The sequence below is a fragment of the Colobus angolensis genome, unplaced genomic scaffold, assembly GCF_000951035.1.
Source record: "Colobus angolensis palliatus isolate OR3802 unplaced genomic scaffold, Cang.pa_1.0 Scaffold189, whole genome shotgun sequence".
Classification (NCBI taxonomy): domain Eukaryota; kingdom Metazoa; phylum Chordata; class Mammalia; order Primates; family Cercopithecidae; genus Colobus; species Colobus angolensis.
Genome location: NW_012115032.1, coordinates 4288387 through 4310086, shown reverse-complemented (window position 1 = coordinate 4310086; position 21700 = coordinate 4288387). Strand labels below are relative to the sequence as shown.

Sequence of the window (21700 nt, the reverse complement as noted above, 5' to 3'; positions counted from 1 at the left end):
TGCCCTCTCTCACCACTCCTATTCTACATAGTGTTGGAAGTTCTGACTAGGGCAATCAGGCAAGAGAAAGAAATCAAGGGTATCCAGTTAGGAAAAGAAGAAGTCAAATTGTCCCTGTTTGCAGATGACATGATTGTATATTTAGATTGTCAGTACTTTTAATATGTTATCCTTTTCTCTCCTGTCCTTAACAGTTTCTGCTGAGAACTTAGCTGTTTGTTTGATGAAGATTCCTTTATACGTGACTTGATGCTTTTCTCTGGCTTTTTTTTTTTCTTTTTCTTTTTTAGTGTTCTCTCTTTATCTTTAATTTTTGACAGTGTGATTACAACAGGTCTTACATAATATATTTTTGGTTGGATATATTTGGGCATCTTTAAGCTCCTGTTTCTGGATGGCTACATCTTGCAAGATGGGATATTTTCAGCTATTATTTCCTTAGGTGGAGTTTCTATGCTTTTGTTTGTCTCTCTTCTGGAACACTCAAACTTTAAATATTTGATTGCTTTATGATGCCGCATATGTCAGGCAGGCTGTCTTCATTCTTTTTTATTCTTTTCTTTAGGTCTGTCTGGGCTATTTCAAAAGACATGTCTTCAAGTTTAGAAATTCTTTCTTTTGCTTGATCTGGTCTATTGTGGAAGCTTTCCTTTGTGTTTTTCTTTAATTAATTGACTTCTTCAGTTTCTGAAGTACAGTTTAAATCTTTTTTATTATATCTATCTTTTTGTTAAGTCTCTCATTAGATTACAAATGATTTTCTAATTTATTTGTATTGTTTGTGCTCTTTTATATCTCATTAAGTTTCTTTAATATTATTTTGAATTTATTTTTAGGGATTTCATATATTTCTTTTCATTGAGATCTGTTGCCAGAGAATTATTACATTTCTTATCGTGATTTCTCGTTTTATCTTGTTTCTTGCCTCAATATGCTGATATCTGCAGATCTGATGTAACAGTTGCTTCTTCTAATTTTATGGATTGGCTTTCAAGGAAAAAAAATTATCCTGTAGATGTCCCTATAGTGTTGGTTGGGCAGGGCACTTAGTCTTTGATTCTTGTGTGTGCAGTATTGTAGTCCCTGTATGATTTACTTCGTAATCATCAGCAGTATTGTCTGTGTGGTACTCAGAGGCTTAGGCTGTACTTGTAGGTGAAGGCTGTGGTAAGATTTTACTGGAAATTAGAACATTAGGTGGGTCATCCTTATACACCAGTGGTGTCAGCAGCAGGCCATGTGTGCCAGTCATTGGGTGTCCAGGCAGTGTATGCAGGCACTAGTGTTCCAGGTGGGATGATTCTTGGGCCTCTTGGTGACTTCTCATGTGCTTACAATGACAATATTTACCTGGATAGGCAGGTGGGTACTCAGGCCTCTTGCTTTGTGGTGGTCATGCCAGCCCTGTCTGTGGGCCAACCCTTAAGACCTCTGGTAGCATGCACAGGTGTCAGCAGTGGTGGCAACTGGATGAATGGGCCAGTCCTGAGGCCTCAAACTGGCATATGCAAATGAGTGTTGTTAACTGTGGTGGTGGCAGGCTGGGAGGGGCCATCCTCAGGCTTTCAAGAGGCACATGCAGGCACTGATGGAGACAGATGGAACAGGTGAATCCTCAGAGCCCTAGACAATATGTGCAGTCATCAGCAGGCTAAGGGCTCATTTTCAGGCACCCTAGAATGCATTTATAAGTACTGGTGGTAGTGGGTGGAGGAGTCAATCCTTACGCCCTTAAATGATGCATGCAAACATTGGTAGGGGCAGTAACAGTTTGTATGGACCTGTTCTCAGGCCCTCTGACGGTGTGCAAGGGTACACGTTGTGGCTGGTTTATCTCCATACCCCTGGACATTGTATGGGACCCTGACAGCATGAATGGGCCATCCCCAGGCTCCTGGAAGTTATGCATGAGTGCTTGTGGCTTCAGGCCCCCGGATAATGTGCACAGACACTGGAAAAGGTGGTTCCAGGTTGGGTGGGCCTATCCTCAGTTCTCCCCAATGTTATCTGCAGTCATAGGCTATGGTGGGTGGAACAGGTCTCCAAATGGTATGCTCACATCCAGCAGTGGTAGTGGTGGGCAGTGCAGACCAGTTCCCAGGCCCATGGATAATGCACACAGTAAATGGCTGTGGGTGGGGTGGATCTGCTGTCAGGTTTTCCTGGATGCTATATGTGGGTTCCAGGGACAGACAGATGGGTGGGTCAATCCTCCAGTTCCTGCACAATCCTCATAGAGGCTGGTGGCTCTGGTGACCAGGTGGGCCTGTCCTTAGACCCCTGATGATACATATGCTTACTAGCTGTGGCAGACCAGGTGGATTGATCCCTAAGCTCCTGAACAGCATGTTTGACCAGCTGTAGAGTAGTGTTAGTGTGTGAGGCAGGCCTGTCTTCAAGCCCCAGGACAGTGTCCAATTTTGCCAGTCCCCAGATACCCTGAAGCATGCAGGTTAGCAGCAGCCTGTTGCTAGGGAGGTGAATGTTACAGTGTTGCAGTGTCTACAAACAGGCAGCTCTCAGGCTTGTGGGAGTGTGTACTTTAACTCTCTTTGTCCTGACAGCAGTCTCCTTCATGCACTACACCACTCTCCTGTTTCCTGGGATACACGACACTGCATAGGCTGTGTGCTGAAGAACATCTGAGCTGCTGTGTCCATCTGGTGTCATGTTGCCATAGCTTTCTAGGTGGATGTGAGGGGATGTCAGTGGGGCTCTAGGAATGTGGAGATGCAGGGGTTGTTGGGCCCCAAGGCAGGATACAATTTATTGGGAACTGAGCTCTCAAAATGGAACTGTGCAGCAGTTAATTTGAGTCTTAAGAGATGTGTGGAATCCAGTATGAACTCCCTCTCTGGAATAATGTCATCGTGTTGACTCCAGGCAGCTCCTTATACTACTCTTGGGGCCCGTGAGGGCTGAGGGGCTATCCCAGGGCTAAGATTAAAGGAGCCCATGGTGAAAAGGTGGACCATTGGGAATCTCTGGCTTACCTTTTCCCCACAGTTGGCTGGGCTTCTTGCTTTACTTCCTTCACCTTTCATGATTCAGAGCTTTCATGCCACTTTCCTGCTCAATTTCAATGTTCTCTCCTAGATGCCCTATTCAACCTGTGATCACCTATCTGCTTTGTGATTCAATCCTTCCTTGTGTAGAAGGCAAATGTCAGGAGCCTCTAGTCAGCCATCCTGAAGCCCACATATAACTTTTGATTCCCCAAAAACTTGATTACTAATTGCTTACTCTTGACTGGGAGCCTTATCAATAATGTAGAATCAATTAGCACATATTACATCTATATAATTATAGCATTATTAACTATTACAATGCATATAATATGTATTATATATGGTATTCTCAAAATAAAGTAAGCTAGAGAAAAAAACAATATTATTAAGAAAATTATAAGGAAGAGAAAACATATTTACTGTTCATTAAGTAGAAATGGAAATTCATGAAGGTCTTTATCCTCATCGTCTTCATACCAAGTAGGCTGAGGAGGAGGAGGAAGGCAAGGGTTTGATTGCTGTCTCAGGGGTGATAGAGGTGAAAGACAATCCATTTATAAGTAGACCCATGCATTTCAAACCGATGGTGTTCATAAGTCAACTGTATGCATATATATGTGTAAGCATAGAAGACAAAGTATGCGAAGTGATTTTTGGATATGTAGTTTTTCCTGTGTAATTTTTCTTTTGATTATTAGAGGATTTATCCTTCATTGTCTTTTAAGCTCTATATTTATGATAGATAGTAATACTTATGCTGTTTTACAAAGTTTATATTTAATTAAGAATTACTATTTCAAGCCAAAATGTAAACCTGTTACTCAGACTCAAATTATTAAAATCAATTTGTTTTGTTTTGCGTTATTTTATAATAGGCTTTATTTTAGAGCAGTTTTAGGTTCACAGCAATGTTGAAGAGAAGGAACAGAGATTTTAAGGTACTCTTTACCTTCATACATGCATAGCAACCCCTATTATCAACATCTGTCACCAGTATGGTACATTTGTTACAACTGATAAACCTACAATGACACATCAAAATCCCCAAAGTCCACAGTTTACAACGGGGTTCACTCATGGTGTTGTACATTCTGTAAGTTTGGACAAATTTACAATGACATATATCTACCATTATAGTATTATTCACAGTGTTTTCACTGCACTAAAAATCCTCTGTGCTTCACACCCCATCCCCACTGGCAACCACTAACCTTTTAGCTGTCATCATTGTTTTGCCTTTCCAGAAAGTCATATGGTTGAAATCATAGTATGCAGCCTTTTCAGATTGAGTTTTTTCACTTAGTAATGCACATTTAAACTCCTTCAATGTCTTTTCATGGGTTAATAGCTTATTTCTCTTTAATGCTGAATAACTTTCCACTGTCTCTGAGTAACAGTTTATCCGTTCACCTACTGAAAGACATCTTGGTTGTTTGCAAGTATTGGCAATTGTGGATGCAGCTGCCATAAACATCTTTATGCAGATTTATGTGTGGACATAAGTTTTCAGCTCATCAAGTAGGATGACTGTTGTACTGTATGGTAAGAATATATTTCGTTTCGTGAGAAACCATCAAATTGCCTTCCAAATGATTTTACCATTTTGCATTCCTAAAAGCAATTAATGAGAGTTCCTCTTTTTCCACATCTTCCCAGCATATGATGTCAGTGTTCTGGATTTTGGCCATTCTAGAAGGTTCACAGTAATATCACATTATCATTTTCTTGATGACATATAATGTAGAGTATCCTTTTGTATATTTATTTACCATTTGTGTATCTTTTCTAGTGAAGTGTCTGTTAAGTTCTTTGGTCCATTTTGTAAATGGGTTATTTGGTTTTTAATTTTTCTGTATCTAGTGATAAAACTATATTTTTTTTTTTTTACTTTATCTTGGTGATGTGATGAGCCACATTAGTTGCTTTTTAAATGTTGGACTAGTCTTGCACAAGTATGATAAATTTTAAGAGTTCTTTCTATATTATATATATGTCTTTTATTATATATATGACATTTGCAAATATTTTTTCCAGTTTGTTTCTAGTCTTTTTATTTTCTTGGCACTGATTTGGTACTGATTTTCAAAGAGTAGAAATTTTAATCTTATCTTAATGAATTCCATCTTAACTTTTTTTCATGGATGATACCTTTGACATCATCTCTAAAAGGTCTTTGCCAATGCCAAGTTCATGAAGATTTTGTTATTATACCATAACAGTTTTATAAGTTTGTGTTTTACATTTAGGTCTGATATTCATTTTGGGTTAATTTATGTGAAATGTGTAAGATGTGTCTAAATACTTTTTTTTTTTCATGTGGATGTCTAGTTGTTCCAGCACTATTTGATGGAAAGACTGTATTTTCTACATTATGTTGCCTTTGTTCCTTTGTCAAAGATCAGTTGACTGTATTTAGATAGGTTTATTTGTGGGCTTTCTATTCTGTATCATTGATATATTTGTTTTTTCTTTCACTAATATCACATTGTGTTGCTTACTGTAGCTATAGAGGAATCCTTGAAGTAATGTAACGTCAATTCTTCAACCTGGTTCTTTTCCGTCAATGTTGTTTTAGCTATGCTGGATCTTTTGCCTCTGCATATATACTTTAGAAACAGTTTGTTAATACGCACAAAATAACTTGCTGGGATTTTAGTTGGGATTGCGTTACATCTGTACATCTATTTGGAAAGAATTGGCATCTTGAAAATACTGAGTCTTCCTATGCACAAACATAAAATGTCTCTCCATATATTTAGTTCTTCAGTTTCTTTCACATCCAGAGTATTTTAATTTTTCTCATATTGATTATTTAAACGTTTTGTTAGACTTATACCTAAGTATTTTAATTTTAATTAGTAATGTGAATTACATCAATACAAATAAATAAATATAAATAATATGAAAAATTATGTATAAATAACAATTACACATGATTATTTTATATATAATTTTGAATTGTTCTTATTCATTACTAGGATATACAATTTAGTAATGTGATTGACTTTCATATATTAACTTTGTATCCTGAAACCTTGCTGTAAAATGCATCATAATTCAGGGTTATTTTTGTTTCGTTTCACTGTTTGTTTGCTTGGGTTTTTCCGGGCCAATTATTTCAGATATTCTACTCAGACAAACATGCCATTGGCAAAGACTTTTAATTTTTCCTTGCCAATCTGTAAACTCTTTATTTCCCTTTTTTCACGTTAGCTAGAACTTCCAGTAAGATGCCACACAGCAGTGGTGAGACTAAACATCCTTTCCTTCTTTCTGATCTTGCTGGGAAAATTTTGGATTTTTCACCGTTAAAAATGATGTGACCTGTAGGTCTTTTGGAGATATTATTAAATTGAGGAAGTTCCCCCTCTATTCCTACTTTATTGAGACTTTTATTATGGATGAGTGTTGGATTTTGTCAAGTAATTTCTCTGTGTCTATTGATAAAATTGTGTGATTTTCTTTATCCTGGTGATGTGATGAACCACATTAATTGTTTTTTAAATGTTGGGCTAGTCTTGCACAAGTGGGATAAATCCCACTTGGTTGCAAAGAATACTTCTTTTTGTAGAATGTTAAATTCATATGCTAATATTTTGTTGAGAATTGTTATATCTATATTTTTGAGGGATGTTGCTCTGTGATTCCCTTTTCTTAATAGCCCTCTGTTTTTGGTATCAGGGTAATGTTGCCATTATAGAGTGAGTTAGGAAATATTGCAAAAAATGATTGTAGAGAATGGGTGCAATTTCTCCCTTAAATATGTGGTAGAATTCACCAATTAATCCATCTGGTCCTGGTGCTACTGTTTTGATAGGTTATTAATTATTGATTCAACTTTTAAAATAAATACATGCCTATTCAAAAATGAAAGATAATTTAAATTGTTCTTGGAAACTGAAAATTGGTGACAAATTAGGTTATTTTAGCAAATATTTATTCTATTCTTCCTCTTTATTAGAAAGGGAGGCTGGTGGACATTGGACTTAGCTTGTTGGTTTGCTTCGGCCAATGGAATATAAACAGAAGTATGTCCATATTAAGCTGTGCTTTACAAAGCATTATAAATTTTCATATATCTGGGAGCTACTGACTTCTATTTTATGAGTATATGTTCTCAAACCTGCTGGTTGTTATTTTTTTAGATTTATCCTTGTATTTGCCTGTTACAGGTCTCACCTATCTGGCTTAGAAGCCAGGCAACTACAATTATTGCAACTGAACAAACAGGTTAATAAACTTTGCATGAAAAATTGAGGCTCCTAACATAATTAAAGTGAATGAACTTTAGCACATGAATTTTGGAGTAAATATTTTTGATGCAAAGAGGCTTTGTTTAACGTTACAAGGTTATAAATGTTCAAATCGCTGTGGTCCCTCTCTGGGCGTTTCTCTCAGAGGGAATATTTTGTATTTTCAGCATGTCAAAGTGGAGCATGATCATGTAACTTGATTGGCCTGTGAAATGTTAAGAGGAAGTTGCAAGTTTAGCATCTAAGCAGAAGTTTTAAGAGCCATTATGAGTTCACCACGTTTCTGTTCATTCTACTTGGAAACTGACAATAATAAAGACAAAAGCTGTTTAATTTAATCTGTTCCATAGTAAATAGGTCTTTGAGGAAAGCTACAGTTCATCCACTTTGGACATGTCATATGAGAGAGAGAATAACTTCTGTTATTGCACATTATTGATTATTTGGAATCATTGCTTATTTTAAACTGAGCAGTCCTCTTATTAATTGTATATCGTTTAGATGGTCAAAGTGGTGTTTTTTTTTTAAAGATAACTAGATTGAGTCTATTGACTTAAAGGAACAGCATATCCTGTATCCCTGAGAGATAACAGATTTAAAATTGATTTCAAAATTTTAGGGCACTTCAAATTTTGAAGTGATGGTCATATATTTATTTTTCCTACTTAAAGATTTATGTTACAGATTTTAAAATGTGGCAAATATGAAATGCGTTTCAAGCAAAAATGATTAGGGAGGAAAATCAATTTTAGAAAGTTCATACCACTAATGAATTGTTTGACATCAAACCACAGAGATACAGGCTACAATTATTTCTGCATCATTGGCTCACTGTCCTCATAAATGCTACTACATATTGCCAGCCACTAAAAATGATTGCATTGCTTTTTAAATTTAACTATGTGGATTGCATGCTCTTGGAAGAATTTATCCTCAACATATAAACAAATTCTGAGTATCTGACATTATAGAGAACAATGAAAAATTTATCATTTCACATGTCTGAAATTCTAAAAAAAGTTTGTTGATTAAATGAACCATGAAGGTTGAAAACATAATTGAATTGCTTTGATGATCCTATGTAAAAATAGCTTAGGTTTTATCAAGGAAGTTGATCTCACTCATTCCCATTACTATGAATGCCTATATTTTCATATTCTCAAATGTATATTACCAGCACCAACTTGTTTTCACAACTGAAAACTAACGCATACAACTGGATGTTTAACAAGTCTGAATGATTGTCTCGGAGTAATTTCAAAGTTAAATGGCCAGAACTGAGTGTTATACGTATTAGGCAAAAAACTGTGTCTACCCCATTAATAATATCAACACTCAAACAGTTTTTAGGCCAGAATCTTTACATCAACTGTGATAATTCAACTTAATTATCTAAGAAACCTCATCATTCTTTCGATACAACTTTATATATTTAAGATAAGCTCATTTCTGCTGTCTTTATTCTCAATATTATTGACTGGAGATTCTACTATATAGTAGGTACATTCATTGAAGACATTAACATAGACTGGATAGATTAATTAATATAACCAATTTATTGAATGGTCTTATGTGAACAATAAAACACTTTATAAACAGGCCTCCCATTTTTAAATGAAAGATGTGACATTGATATACAACCAATAATTTAAGAAGAAATATGTTACAATGATAAAGAAAACTGCTCTCACAGTCTTTCTCTTTGTTATAGGTTCTTCTAATGATTGAAGGATTTTTAATAATAAACTGACAAAATTATAAAAGCTGTCTTTAATTCAAATTTAATTGAATACACCTGCTAGAATAGTCTAGGTTGTGTTGCAAAACTCAGTGGCTTAAAATAGCCCATGCTTATTTTCTACACATACTACTTATACATCACAGATTGACTAGTGTATCTAACCTGCATTCTCCTCACTTTAGAATCTATACTGACAAAGCAGAAGTCATCTGCAACATTGACTGCTTCTAAGGCAAAGGCTAAAAGAAAGGGTAATTAAATTAGGTTAGGTTCTTCCAGCTTTGGTCTGGTAATAAATGTAAGCCTTTCACCCATATTTCATCAGCACAAAACATGTTACTTCATCCCAGCACTTTGGGAGGCCGAGACGGGCAGATCACGAGGTCAGGAAATCGAGACCATCCTGGCTAACCCGGTGAAACCCTGTCTCTACTAAAAAAAAATACAAAAAACTAGCGGGGCGAGGTGGCGGGCGCCTGTAGTCCCAGCTACTCGGGAGGCTGAGGCAGGAGAATGGCGTGAACCCGGGAGGCAGAGCTTGCAGTGAGCCGAGATCCGGCCACTGCACTCCAGCCCAGGCGACAGAGCGAGACTCCGTCGCATAAAAAAGAAAAAAAAAAAAAATGTTACTTCAGGAGGTAAGTGAATTAAATTCTACCATGTTCCTGTGTGAGAACCAGTTAAAAACCATAATAAAAATAGTAATATTTGAGTCTACACTTCTGATCATCAACTATTTAGTCCAATCTCCTTTACATTTTCAAAATACACACACCATATCCTCAAGAAATGCCAAACTCTTTCTAATCATGACATTGAGCTCAAACACTGGACTCTGTGAATGATATAAGATATGCCTATTTAACGTAGCAACCTATGAACTAAAAGACATTATCAGCTTTCCTAGAGCCCATTTCCTACCTCCAAGCATTTGGGAAGAAAGCAATGATTTTAAAGCTTATAAAGTAATTTTCTTTTTTAGTCGAGGCTGATAGATATTTTGACTTTAAGACTTAAACTCTGCTTTTATATTTATTGTCTGTCACATTCACAAGCTTTTATATAAATAAACTCTTCTCTCCTGAAATGCATTGCCATAAGCATCCAATTTATATTGGATACCACAGGTGGTATTAACAATTTTTTTTCTAGATCAGCAATTTCATCAGGTCTGTGCTGTACTTTATAAGTTACTGTACACAACACTTTACAAAATACCACAGCATGACCTGGATTTTCATCTTTCCAGCTTCTGATGTTTTTCTCACTACTCAACAATAAACCAGTAAGCCATCTCTACATCATTTAAATATGTCCTACAGCACCACCTCATTCCTAGCACCAAGTTATATACTAGTTACTCTGCTATCCTGCTTAGTACATAACTTGGTGCTAGGAATGAGGTGGTGCTATAGTGTCGTTTGTGCTTGACTAACAAACCCGGAATCCCAGAGTCTGGAAACAATAGTGATTGGTTGATGACGCTACATTTCTACCAATAGTTCAGTCTTTTTCTGTTACCAAAATCTGTGATAAAATTGATAGTAAACCTATTACCTAGAAGAGTTTTGGCATTTAAATTAGAGGGGGAAAATATCCCAAATTTACCCTGACTGAAATCTTTGGCAAAAAAAGGACATGGATCACTTAGTTTTACATTTTCTTATTTGTAAAAGCACATCATGTGTCATACCTAACTCCAAAGGGATAGAGGTGATTCCAAATCCAAATGTGATTTTGACTGCATAAGGTGGAACATGAATTCCTTGCATGTGTATGGAAAGATAAATAATGCCTTATCCATCACAACCTTGCAATCAAAGAGATGTTAAAATGGAAAAGTTACTTTCAAAATATAATAATTTTACAAATTCCTACTTTTAAGAGGAATTACGTTGCTTTGATTATATTGCCCTTCTAAGGACATTAAAATTGAAAACAGTATGAGGATATTTTAGTTTCTTAAAATGTATTTTATCAGACTTAGAGTTCATAGCTTTCCCATTTCTGCTTCTGTATTGAGTAGGGATACTATCTTACAGAAAATAAATATTAATATAACAAATCTAATATATTTATTGTTAATGCATCATATATGATTGTGTTTAGAAATTATGGACTCAAGGAAGAATTGTTAAAATTCAAAAAAAAATTATTATCTGGAGTGTTCAAGAAGATCAGAGTCCCAGTTATGATTACAATATTTTCTCTGAATCTTATATAAGAATCCATCATGCATATTATTTTTCTTTCTTGAAGAGCTAGCTAGATAAAAATATAATATTACATATATATTTTAAGCATTATGTATATATCTAAATATACATATATATAATGCTGTTGGAAAATTCAGACTTTTTGGAGTAGGAAAATATGATAAGAAATGTAATTTAATTTTTCCTTCTTCAAACAAAATATGTTCTCTCCATCCTTAACCAAGACATTCATTTCTTGGGCAAAATAAGATAAATAAAAATGGTCAGCTCATCTAATGTTAAAAATATGCTATCAGCTATTTTGTTATGTGAATTATAATGTCACTTTCATTACCAACATGACCTGCTATGTACAGTGACTATAAAATCATCATTGTAGATAGTAATAAAAATTTCCTCTCCACTGCAGTATGGCAGGTAACTTAGCCTCTGCTCCTTATGGCATAGAAGAGGCAACTATCAGACATGATGATAGCACCATTTTCCTCATTGCTGTGCAGCTAGATTTCTTTAAAAGTTAATTTTATTAGAGTGTCACAATAGTAGAAAGCTTAATCTTCGATAGTTGTAGTGGACATACGCTTTCAGAATGTATTCATTCCACAGACTTTAATGTAGAAAAGGCAGTCATAGGTACTAGTCCAAGAATTTTATCTTTACTTAAAAATCCAGTTCACATACCATTCCCATGGCTTAAGATATATATTTTACTTACGTTTTACAAATGAAAATACTGTGACCCAAGTTGGATATTAACAGGGTTAATAATAATTAACAAGGTTATTTAACAAGGTCACACAGTTAACAAGCTAAAGATAAGATTTGAACACAGAGTGTTTCCATATTTGTCCTTAACCACTATACTACATTACATGGTGGAAGAGAGTAAAATGGAAATAAGAGGAGAAAATTTATTGAGCATTTACTGTGCAGCAGGTATTACTTTGTATATATACAGAAAAACATTTTATCATCATAAATAACTTTGTGAAGTAGGCAACATTGAGCTCTTTAAAAGATAAAAAAAAAAATTGAGATCATGAAATGTAAATATTTTCCTAATCTTGCAAGTCGACAAATTAACAAACATGATAATTTTTTTTTTTTTTTTTGAGACTGAATCTTACTCTGTCACCCAGACTGGTGTGCAGTGGCACAATTTCAGCTCACTGCAATCTCCGTCTCCTGGGTTCAAGCGATTCTCCTGCCTCAACCTCTGGAGTAGCTGGTATTACAGTCACCCTCCTCCACACCAGGCTAATTTTTATTTTTTGTAGAAACAGGTTGGCCAGGCTGGTCCATGTTGGCCAGGCTAGTCTCGAACTCCTAGCCTCAGGTAATCCCTCCACCTTGGCCTCCCAAAATGCTGGGATTGCGGGAGTAAGCCACTGCTCCCAGCCAAACATGATATTTTTAAGCCCTGTAAATTAAGTATTTTAGCCAAATTATATTTGCATACTTAATCGATCACATACATGGACCATTAACCTAAGTTATAAAAGTTACTTAACATTGCCATAAATAACTGCTCATTTATTAAATGCTAATTTTATGAGGAAAGAAAGTTGTCACTAGAAACAGAAGCTCAGAACCCACGACTGTATTCTCTCCCTTGGACACCTCTGGTTGTGGAAGAAATTTTTAAGCAGTAAAGTGTTCAAGATGTACACTGGCTACTTCTCATAGCCTAATTTCAGATTCAGTAGCAAAGGAATAACTTGAAATTGGAACTTATATTTAAAAGCGAAGCAGAGCCAAAATGTTTGCAAAAAAAGTAGCTTGGCCATGTGGCACAGAAAGAAAGAGGTTTTTGAGAAGGAATTCAAGCAGGCTACTGAGCAACCACTTGCTAGAGAAATTTGTGTAACTAAAAAGAAGGCAAGTGCTGATTGCCAAGACAATGAGGAAAAGTCCTAGAAGCCATCTTAAAGATCTAAGAGGCAGCCCCTCCCACCATAAACCCTAAGGCCTAGGAGAACAGAATGGTTTCCTGGGCCAGGTTTTGAGCCCTGCTGCCTTGCCTAGACACGGGACACTGCTTTTGCCTCTTGGCTGCTGGAGCTTCAACCCTGGCTCAAAGGGACCTAGGTACAGCTTGGCATGCTGCTTAAGGGGGTGTAAGCCATAAGCATTGGCAGCTTCCATGTGGTCTTAAGCCTGCAGGTACACAAAGTGCCAAAGTTGAGGCTTGGGAACCATGGCCTAGATTTCAGTAGATATATGAAAAAACCTGGATGTCCAAGCAAGAGCCTGATGCAGGGGTGGAACCATCATGGAGAACCACTACTAGGGCAGTGCAGAGTGTGAAGTTGGAGTTTCCACACAGAGTACTCACTGGGGCACTGCCTCATGACATAGTGAGAAGAGGGCTACTGTCCTCCAGATCCCAAGAAAGATATATCCACCAGCTTGTACTTTTTGCCTGGAAAAGTTGCTGGCACTCAATGCCAACCCACCAGCCTGTTAGAGCAGCCATAGGAATTGAACCCTGCAAAGCCACAGGGGTGAAGCTATCAAAGACTTTGGGAGCTCACTTTATCAAACCCGTGTGTCTTGGATGTGAGACATGGCATCAAAGGAGATTATTCTGGAGCTTTAAGATTTAATGGTTGTTCTACTAGGTTTTGGACTTGCCTGGACTCTGTAGCCACTTTCTTTTAGTGGGTTTCTCCTTTTGGGAATGGGAATGTTTACTCAATGCTTGTACCTCCATTGTATCTCGGATGTAACTAACTTGTTTTTGATTTTACAGGATCATAGGTGGAGAAGACTTGCTGTGTCTCAGAGAAACTACAGACTTTGGGCTTTTGAAGTAACACTAAAATGAATTAAAAATTTAGGGGATTACTGGGAAGGCATGACAGTACTTTGAAGTGTGAGAAAGGCATCAGATTTTGGGGAGACCGAGGGCAGAAAAATATAGTTTGGGAATTTGTTCCTGCCCAAATTTCATGTTGAAATGGAATTCCCAGTGTTGTAGGTGGGGCTTGGTCAGGAGGTGATTGGATCATGGGGGAAGATTTCTCATGAATGGTTTAGTGCCATTCTCTTGGTACTGTTGTCTTCATAGTGAGTGAGTTCTTGCAGGATCCAATTGTTTAAAAGTGTGTGCCATCTCCTCTTTCTTCCTCTTTTCTCCTGTTTTGATCATGTGAAGTGCCTGTTCCCCATTAGCATCCTGCAACAACTGGAAGCTTCCTGAGGCCTCCCCAGAAGCAGATGCCACTAGGCTTCCTGTACAGCCTGCAGAACTGTGAGCCAATTAAACATCTTTTCTTTATAAATTACCCAGTCTCAGATATTTCTTTATAGCAATGTGAGAATGGCCTAATGCAATAAATATAAGGGAAAACATAAGTTTGCTCAATGTCACAACCTGGATAAGTGTGTGAGGTGGCTGAGTGTCTTAAAGCCTAAGCAGATCCCAACACCATCTTGCCTCCCAAATGTGGCAGTCTTGAGCAAGCTCACACAAGATTTCTTCTTCCTTTTACAGAACTGTCTTCAGGGTTTCTGCTACACATTTTATCTTCTACATAGCTGACAGATTTAATTTCTGAAAGTCAGATCTAAAAATATTGATTACCCTGTTCAAAGAAAAATAGTCTAAATGTCCTAGCAAGGCAATCAGACCCTCTCTCATCAGTCCCAGCTATACCATTTTATTCTCAGTTTGCTCCATTTTGAAGTATCAAACCATGTACTTAATTACACCAGCCCAAGAGGCTTGGCTTACTACTTTCCTGCCTCTTTTTTCTTGGATATCCTAAATTTTCTTCCTGGGTTGCTCTTTTGACCTCAACCAGGCTAATGTTCTATACAACATATTTTTTAAGATACTTTCAAGTGCCATCTTCAGTTAAACAATTCTTTGACTCTCACACTCATACCTAAATTTCTTCTACATAAAATAATTATTTCCCCAGACTTCTCAGTATAATTTATGTTAAACTTGTGTATGCTATTTATTATATTGCAGTCTGTTTTAAATGTATTATCTATCTTTCCCATTAAATTCAAGCATTTTAAGGTTAGCAAATACATTTCATTATAAGCTTCATGTAATCTAAACTATTTGAATAACAAAGGAGGCATAGCTCTCTCAAATGTGCATGTCTCTCTTGATAAAGTCACCACTTCATTGCTAGTTTCCATAGACAGAAATGTTATTTAAGCTTTATGTATGTTTTTAAACAAGTGTTTCCAGTATTAACTTTATTCACTCAATCTTGATATAATAGGAAATAGGTTTCCTTTTAGTAAATTGTTTTAGCCTCAGGCGTATCTCCCAGTTATATTCTTCTTATAAACTATCTAGGACACACATAAATATAACTTCTCCAGGAAAGCCTTCCTGTTCCATAAAAAATGAATAAGAGTCAGAGATACCACACTATGCCTAAGGAAAAAGAAATCTCACTCTCAGATTTATGTTAATATACTAGTCTTTCTGAATTCAACTCCCATATGCTTTTGATTAATTCTTATATCATGAAACATCATAAGAAATAGGAAAAAGAAGACTGAAGGAGCATGCAGAGGAGGAAAAGAGGGGCAGGAATGTGAGGAAGAGGCAGAAGAGTAGATGGAGGAAAAGAGAAGGAAAAATGAAGAGAAAGACAAAAAAAAAAAGAGAAGACACTGTCATTTGCATGTACATGAAATTCTGAAAACTGCCATGTGGCCATTCTAAGGCAGATACTACTCCCATTTTACAGATGAACAAACTAAGGCATAAATATGCTAAGTCTCATGTACAAGGTAAAGTATTAAAATGGAAATGTCAAAAATTAAGAATTGTCAAAATTTCTAAGGTTACAAAGGTACAATTGGTATGCCCTCTTACTACCCTATAATTATTTCTACTGTTTTCTGAGGATAATTGTTATTTTTACTATTAGAAGGATTAGGGAGTTATTGAATGCTTTATTTTCTTCATAAGAAAGATTTAAAAAGCTTTTGATAGCTTTGATCAAAACAAACTAGCAAACAAACAAACAAACAATAGGAGAAAGAGAGCTCTTGAGGTCAGGTTACTTGGAGAAAAGATTGAAGAAATTAGAATGAGATGATATTGGAAACATTTACCATTTCTCATCTCAGGCTCTTAGAGTTCTTGCATGCTCTTGAATCAGTCATTGACTTATCAGTAGATAAGCTTGTGACATTTTACAAGAAAGAAATGAGACAACAGCAGGCAGCAACTGGAAATGATTCATTGTTATATTTTTAAAATTTATTTTTCCTACAATCTCATATTTTTAATGTTCCAACAAATACTAGAAAAATGGTATTTAACAATTATTTTAAATCTGCTCTCCATTTTGTTATCCATGATTAGTTATTTTAGTCATTCATGGGAACTAACTAAATGAGCTAAATAAATATTCCCATCTGCTTTATGAAAATCACACTAAAATTGTTATCAGAACATAACTGTCTATTACAGAATTATGCACTGACACAAAGTTAAATTACATGTATTTGTTTTCACGATAAGCTGGGAAGAATTTAAGCATTTAGTAAAATGGTTTGACAGAATGTCTTTTTCTGTGAACGTATGAACAAATATTCTAATAATAATTTGATTTGATGTAGAAAATAATAAAATTTATTTTCAAATATTATACTCCTCCACCTCAAAACTGTCACTACTGAACATGAATGCCATGTGAAATTCACATACTTCTTGAACAGGAGTGCATTTATTCAACACATACTGGTTAAACACTTTCTTTTTGTTAAACATTGCTGTTAACACTGAAGATACAAGTGTGTAAAACAAACAATCTGAATTTTTGTGCTTATATACTAAGGGTAGGCCAAATAATGAACTAAATTAAGAAAGAAAAATAAATAGTAGTTTAGTTGGCAATAAGTCTAGTTAAGAAATAAAACAAGGATGCATAATAAAAAAATGCTGGCTAGCTTTGCTCTCTTAGTAGTCAGGAAAACCCTCCAGGAAATGTTAACAGTTAAGACCTAAAGAAAAGCATTGACTAGTTTGGAGGAATGAATGATATTATCTGCCAGGATTTAACAGGCTAGTTCTTGTTATTATGTAGGGGATATATTGAAAGTGATAAAGACACAAGTAGGGGGAAGATTCAGAAGCACTAGAAGTAGAAGGGGTGATATATTTTGAAGCTATTGACAAGAAGATGGATTGTATGTGGGGTATGAGATTAAAAGACAAGTCATGGTTTCTCCAAGTGTTTGGCCTGAGCTATTTGAAGGATGTAGTCGTCACTTATTGGCTTAAGTAGCTCTGTGGAAGATGTTTGGGAGAAGACCAAATGGTCTGTTTTAGAGATATTAAGTTTGATATGCCTGGTAAACATCCAGATAGCTCAATAGATTCAATGGATACATAGATATGTAGATTTACAGTTGAAGCAAAATAATAGGTTATAATATATATTTATAAGACCACTAGGAAGATTTTTTTTTAATTATGAAACTCAATAAATTATTGTAGAGGAGGAGAAGTGTGATGACTCAGTTCCTGAAAATCCATTCCTAATAAGTCAGATGAAGAATCAGCAATAAGGAAAGGAAAAAGTCAATGAAGTTGGTTAAAAAACATGTATATTCTCCTGGAACTCAAATAACAAATGCTAGTTAAGGAGGAGGTGATTAACATTGGAAAATGTTGTTGATATACCCAGTAAGATAAGACGTGAGAATAGACCTCCACATTTAGTAAAGTATTTGCCATGCTTCACTGGTGACCTCAGTAAGTTCAGATTCTGGGAACTGATGGAAACGAGTGCCCAAATGAATTGGGACTAGGATACAGTGAGAAGAGGCAAATGAAAGCTGACAATATGAATACCTGAGGAAAGTAATGAGAGAAACGGGCAAAACTAGAGAAAATAGCAGAGGCAAGAGAAAGTTTTTTTGTTTGTTTGGCGTGTGTGTGTGTGTGTGTGTGTGTGTGTGTGTGTGTGTGATTAAGTAAAAGAACAAGATAAATATATTTTCTTTCATCCCAGAACTTTTCTGAAAATTTTTATCTCATGCATATTGTGAGTCTATACTTTGTCCATTTTAAAGTTTGAGTAATAGACCTAAAACAAAGTTTCTGTTAGAATACATATTACTAAGATAATACATCTCATTTAAGATATTTCAAAAATATTATATCTATGCTAAGCAGTATAACAAATCATGTCAAAGAATAAGTAATTATTAAGAAGTCAAATTTAAATTCTTAGCCAGTTATCAAAAGGCTCAGAATTTATTATTTTTATATTTTTATGTATATTACTTTCTTAAAATGATTATTAAAAATAAGATGATGATAATAATTTTGTCCATATTATGGTCAAGGCACTATTCTACGCATGTTACATGTATTTTCCTTACTCTAAGTTTCCAAAGTGAAATTTATTAACTTTATTGATATGATTTTATTAACCCATATTCTAAATAAGGGTCTTTGGCATCAGCAATTCAGTGACTTTCTTAATCCTTGATAGATACAAATGATGTAACAGGGATTGAGTTCAGATATGCTTAATTCCAAAGTACATGATATGTGATTTGTACCACTTTACTGCATAGTAAGTATTGAAAGACAGGCACTAAGTTATAAGCAACATGTCTTTTGTACACTGGGTAGAGCCAGGTACAATGAAGTGTACTTAATATGATCTTACTATAAAATTGTCAATTTGTCTAAGAAAAATAACATCAGGAATAATAACAAAAATGTAAAAATAAATCAGTCTTTTTTATGTTTACAAATTCAAAATGTTAGAAATCACTAAGCAAAAACAAAAAATTAACCTAGAAAACTTTTTTCTCTCAAGTGTCTCACCACTATTATGAAACAGTTTATCAATTTACAAACTAAAACAAGACACAACAAGATCCAGTTCTACTCAGACGTCAAAGATTTGAATGCAACTAATTGCACATTATATAGGGCTGATTGTGCAATAAAGGATTATGAACAATCCAGTGTTAATCCTCTAGTTAGCCTGTTAAGTTTCTACAAAGATACGCCACTTGAGATGCAAATGTCAGGACTATCATAGTTCGAACATTAGATTCCCAGGCAAAATTGCAAAATTCTTCTCTCTAAATAATGAATATTAAAATTTCATTTCTTCTAAATGTTTAATTTTTTTCACAATTTAATTAACACCTAAAAATATAAAAATCCATGTCTTACCTTCAAATAAAATATCAATAGGAAAAAATTTAAATGTATGAGGCAAATAATTAGGAACTCATTGGCATGTGTGTGTGTTTGTGTGTGTTTGTATAATTAAGTAACAGAACATTTAAACATCATTAATTTTTCATTACTTTAAGGTGGATTGCCTGTCAGGGTCTATACACATGTCAGAAAGGACACAATAACTAGTGTCATTTTAGAATCGTAGTCTTTGGAAATCCTTGACTTATTTGATTTTCATTCCATTTGTGGCACTGTGTCCTTGGATTTAACTGTGTTTTTCTTGTAAGATTTGTGTTTTTCATAATGGAATATTGTAAACATTAGCAACTTCTGAAGGGTAATTTTACTTTTTTATTTTTCTTATTATATTTAAATATGAAATACTTAATATGATATTTAAATATTACATATTTTGTATGATATTTAAAAATCCCAAAACTTCACTTTGATACAAAAATAAAAGTAAATTATACAAGTCTTGAAACTAATATATCAAAATTTTCTTTTATGTGATATATAGTCATCGCTTATATATGGCCTCAGTAGAACTATAGAAAAAGCATATGATTTAGAACTGTACAGAAATGGTTTAAGATCTTTTAAGTTCCATTAACGACCTGTATGCACTTATAAAAGGTCTTAATCTTTCTTTTCCGTCTATGAATTAGAGTTAATATGACTCAATTTATAAACTGTTCATAGTGTTATAATTACTGAATAAGAAATTTTATACCGTGTATTTGGCAATTATTAAGGAAAGGACTAAACAGTTTCTTTTTTCCTTTCTTCTAAAGACCTAGATAAACATGGAAAAATGGAATGCGCGATTGCATTTTATTTTTAGAACACAGCAACAAAAACGTATTCAACATTTTTTTAAAACAAGATCAAGTTCTATTTTATTACCTGTACAAAGACATCTTTCTCATATTAAGTTAAATTAATAATTCTTTTCAAATTTATTAAAAATTGAAAGTGCTTGGAATACTATTTATGCATATGTTTATATAAAATATAAACATATATTTATAATTAGTTTTCTAACCTAAGAAGAGTATATTTTCTCTTTCCTTAGTGCAAAATCTGTGAATGTGGATTTGGATGAGTAAATTTCAAAACATTATTTTCATGAACTTAAATATTGTTTTTGAAGCAAGTAAACTTTCACAAAAAGTTAGGTAGTCACTTTTTAAGAAAAATAATAAAACCAATTCAAATTAATGCTTAAATGATGAAATTTTTCAGACATATTACATGCTATTTCTAACAACTACTGTGGCTTTTGCGTACTATTTTCTATGTACACTAATTAAACTCTATGATAATTTGTATATACAATGAAGTACACGAAGACAAAAACCTGGAGACATTTTCCATGTAAGAAAATAGGTTGAGCATTTGTAATTTTACCTGTGGACAATGGTCAATGACAGCATAAAATTCACAGACTAATGACAGAACCTCATTATTATCTACCACTTAGTTAATTTAAATTGAGTATGAGAGATGCATTGAACATCTTCTATTAAAACAATGCATAAAGTATGCATGCTCTTCACCACAAAATTAAGGTAAAAGTCAGAAATGTATTTTAGAACAGTCATGTTAGAATTTAATCAAGCAATCAATAATATTTGAGGCAGAGAAGAAACACTTAAATAAACAAATAAAAGATAAACTCACCTTATCCAGAATACATATCTGTTTCCTTGTTTGAGCATCAAGTATTTCAATCTCAAAGTGAGTTGTTTTTGAATGTTTGACTGCTGGAGTTGGTTTTAGAGGGCCTGCTGAGAGTACAAGTTTTGACAAAAAGTGAAAATTTCTCATATCATCCTTCAGTATGAACCGTGTAGCTCTTTGGGATAATAATCCTCTCTTGCGTTCTGAAGCGAGGGACTTCTGCCTTTTGAACATTGTGTGAACTAACAGGAGGGTCTGTCATGTCAAAAGTAGACGATTGCGAGTATGCTCCTTTTGCACCAGTTAAATACTGCTGGAGAACCTTCGAAAGGTCAAATGGTATGCCATTCCAAGAGTTCAGTTTTATTTAGCAGGCTTGAAAACAATGACTGATCTTATTTCTATATATAACACGCTATTGTGATTTGCTGGGTAGAGTATTACTTTACCAGCAATTGAATTATTTCTTGCTTTCTTCTTTTATCTCTGCTTTGTAATATGACTACTCTTATCTGAAATTCCAAAGCAAGAATAGACAGAGCATTTTCATTATCTCTGAGTTCTGGATGCGCTAATCTTCAAACACACACACACATTTGCATTGAGATGTA

At 34.8% G+C, this 21700-nt stretch overlaps 1 protein-coding gene across 1 annotated transcript in view; it reads right to left on the bottom strand.

Moving 5' to 3' along the window:
• The window catches only part of TECRL (trans-2,3-enoyl-CoA reductase-like), a 125922-nt gene extending 104480 nt beyond the window's left edge, over positions 1-21442 (bottom strand). Inside the window, exon 1 of the mRNA XM_011940295.1 lies at positions 21090-21442. Within this exon, the coding sequence (XP_011795685.1) occupies positions 21090-21323 (234 nt within the window). The 5' untranslated portion in view covers positions 21324-21442. The remainder of the gene's footprint in view (positions 1-21089) is intronic.
• Positions 21443-21700: the final 258 nt, after the last annotated feature.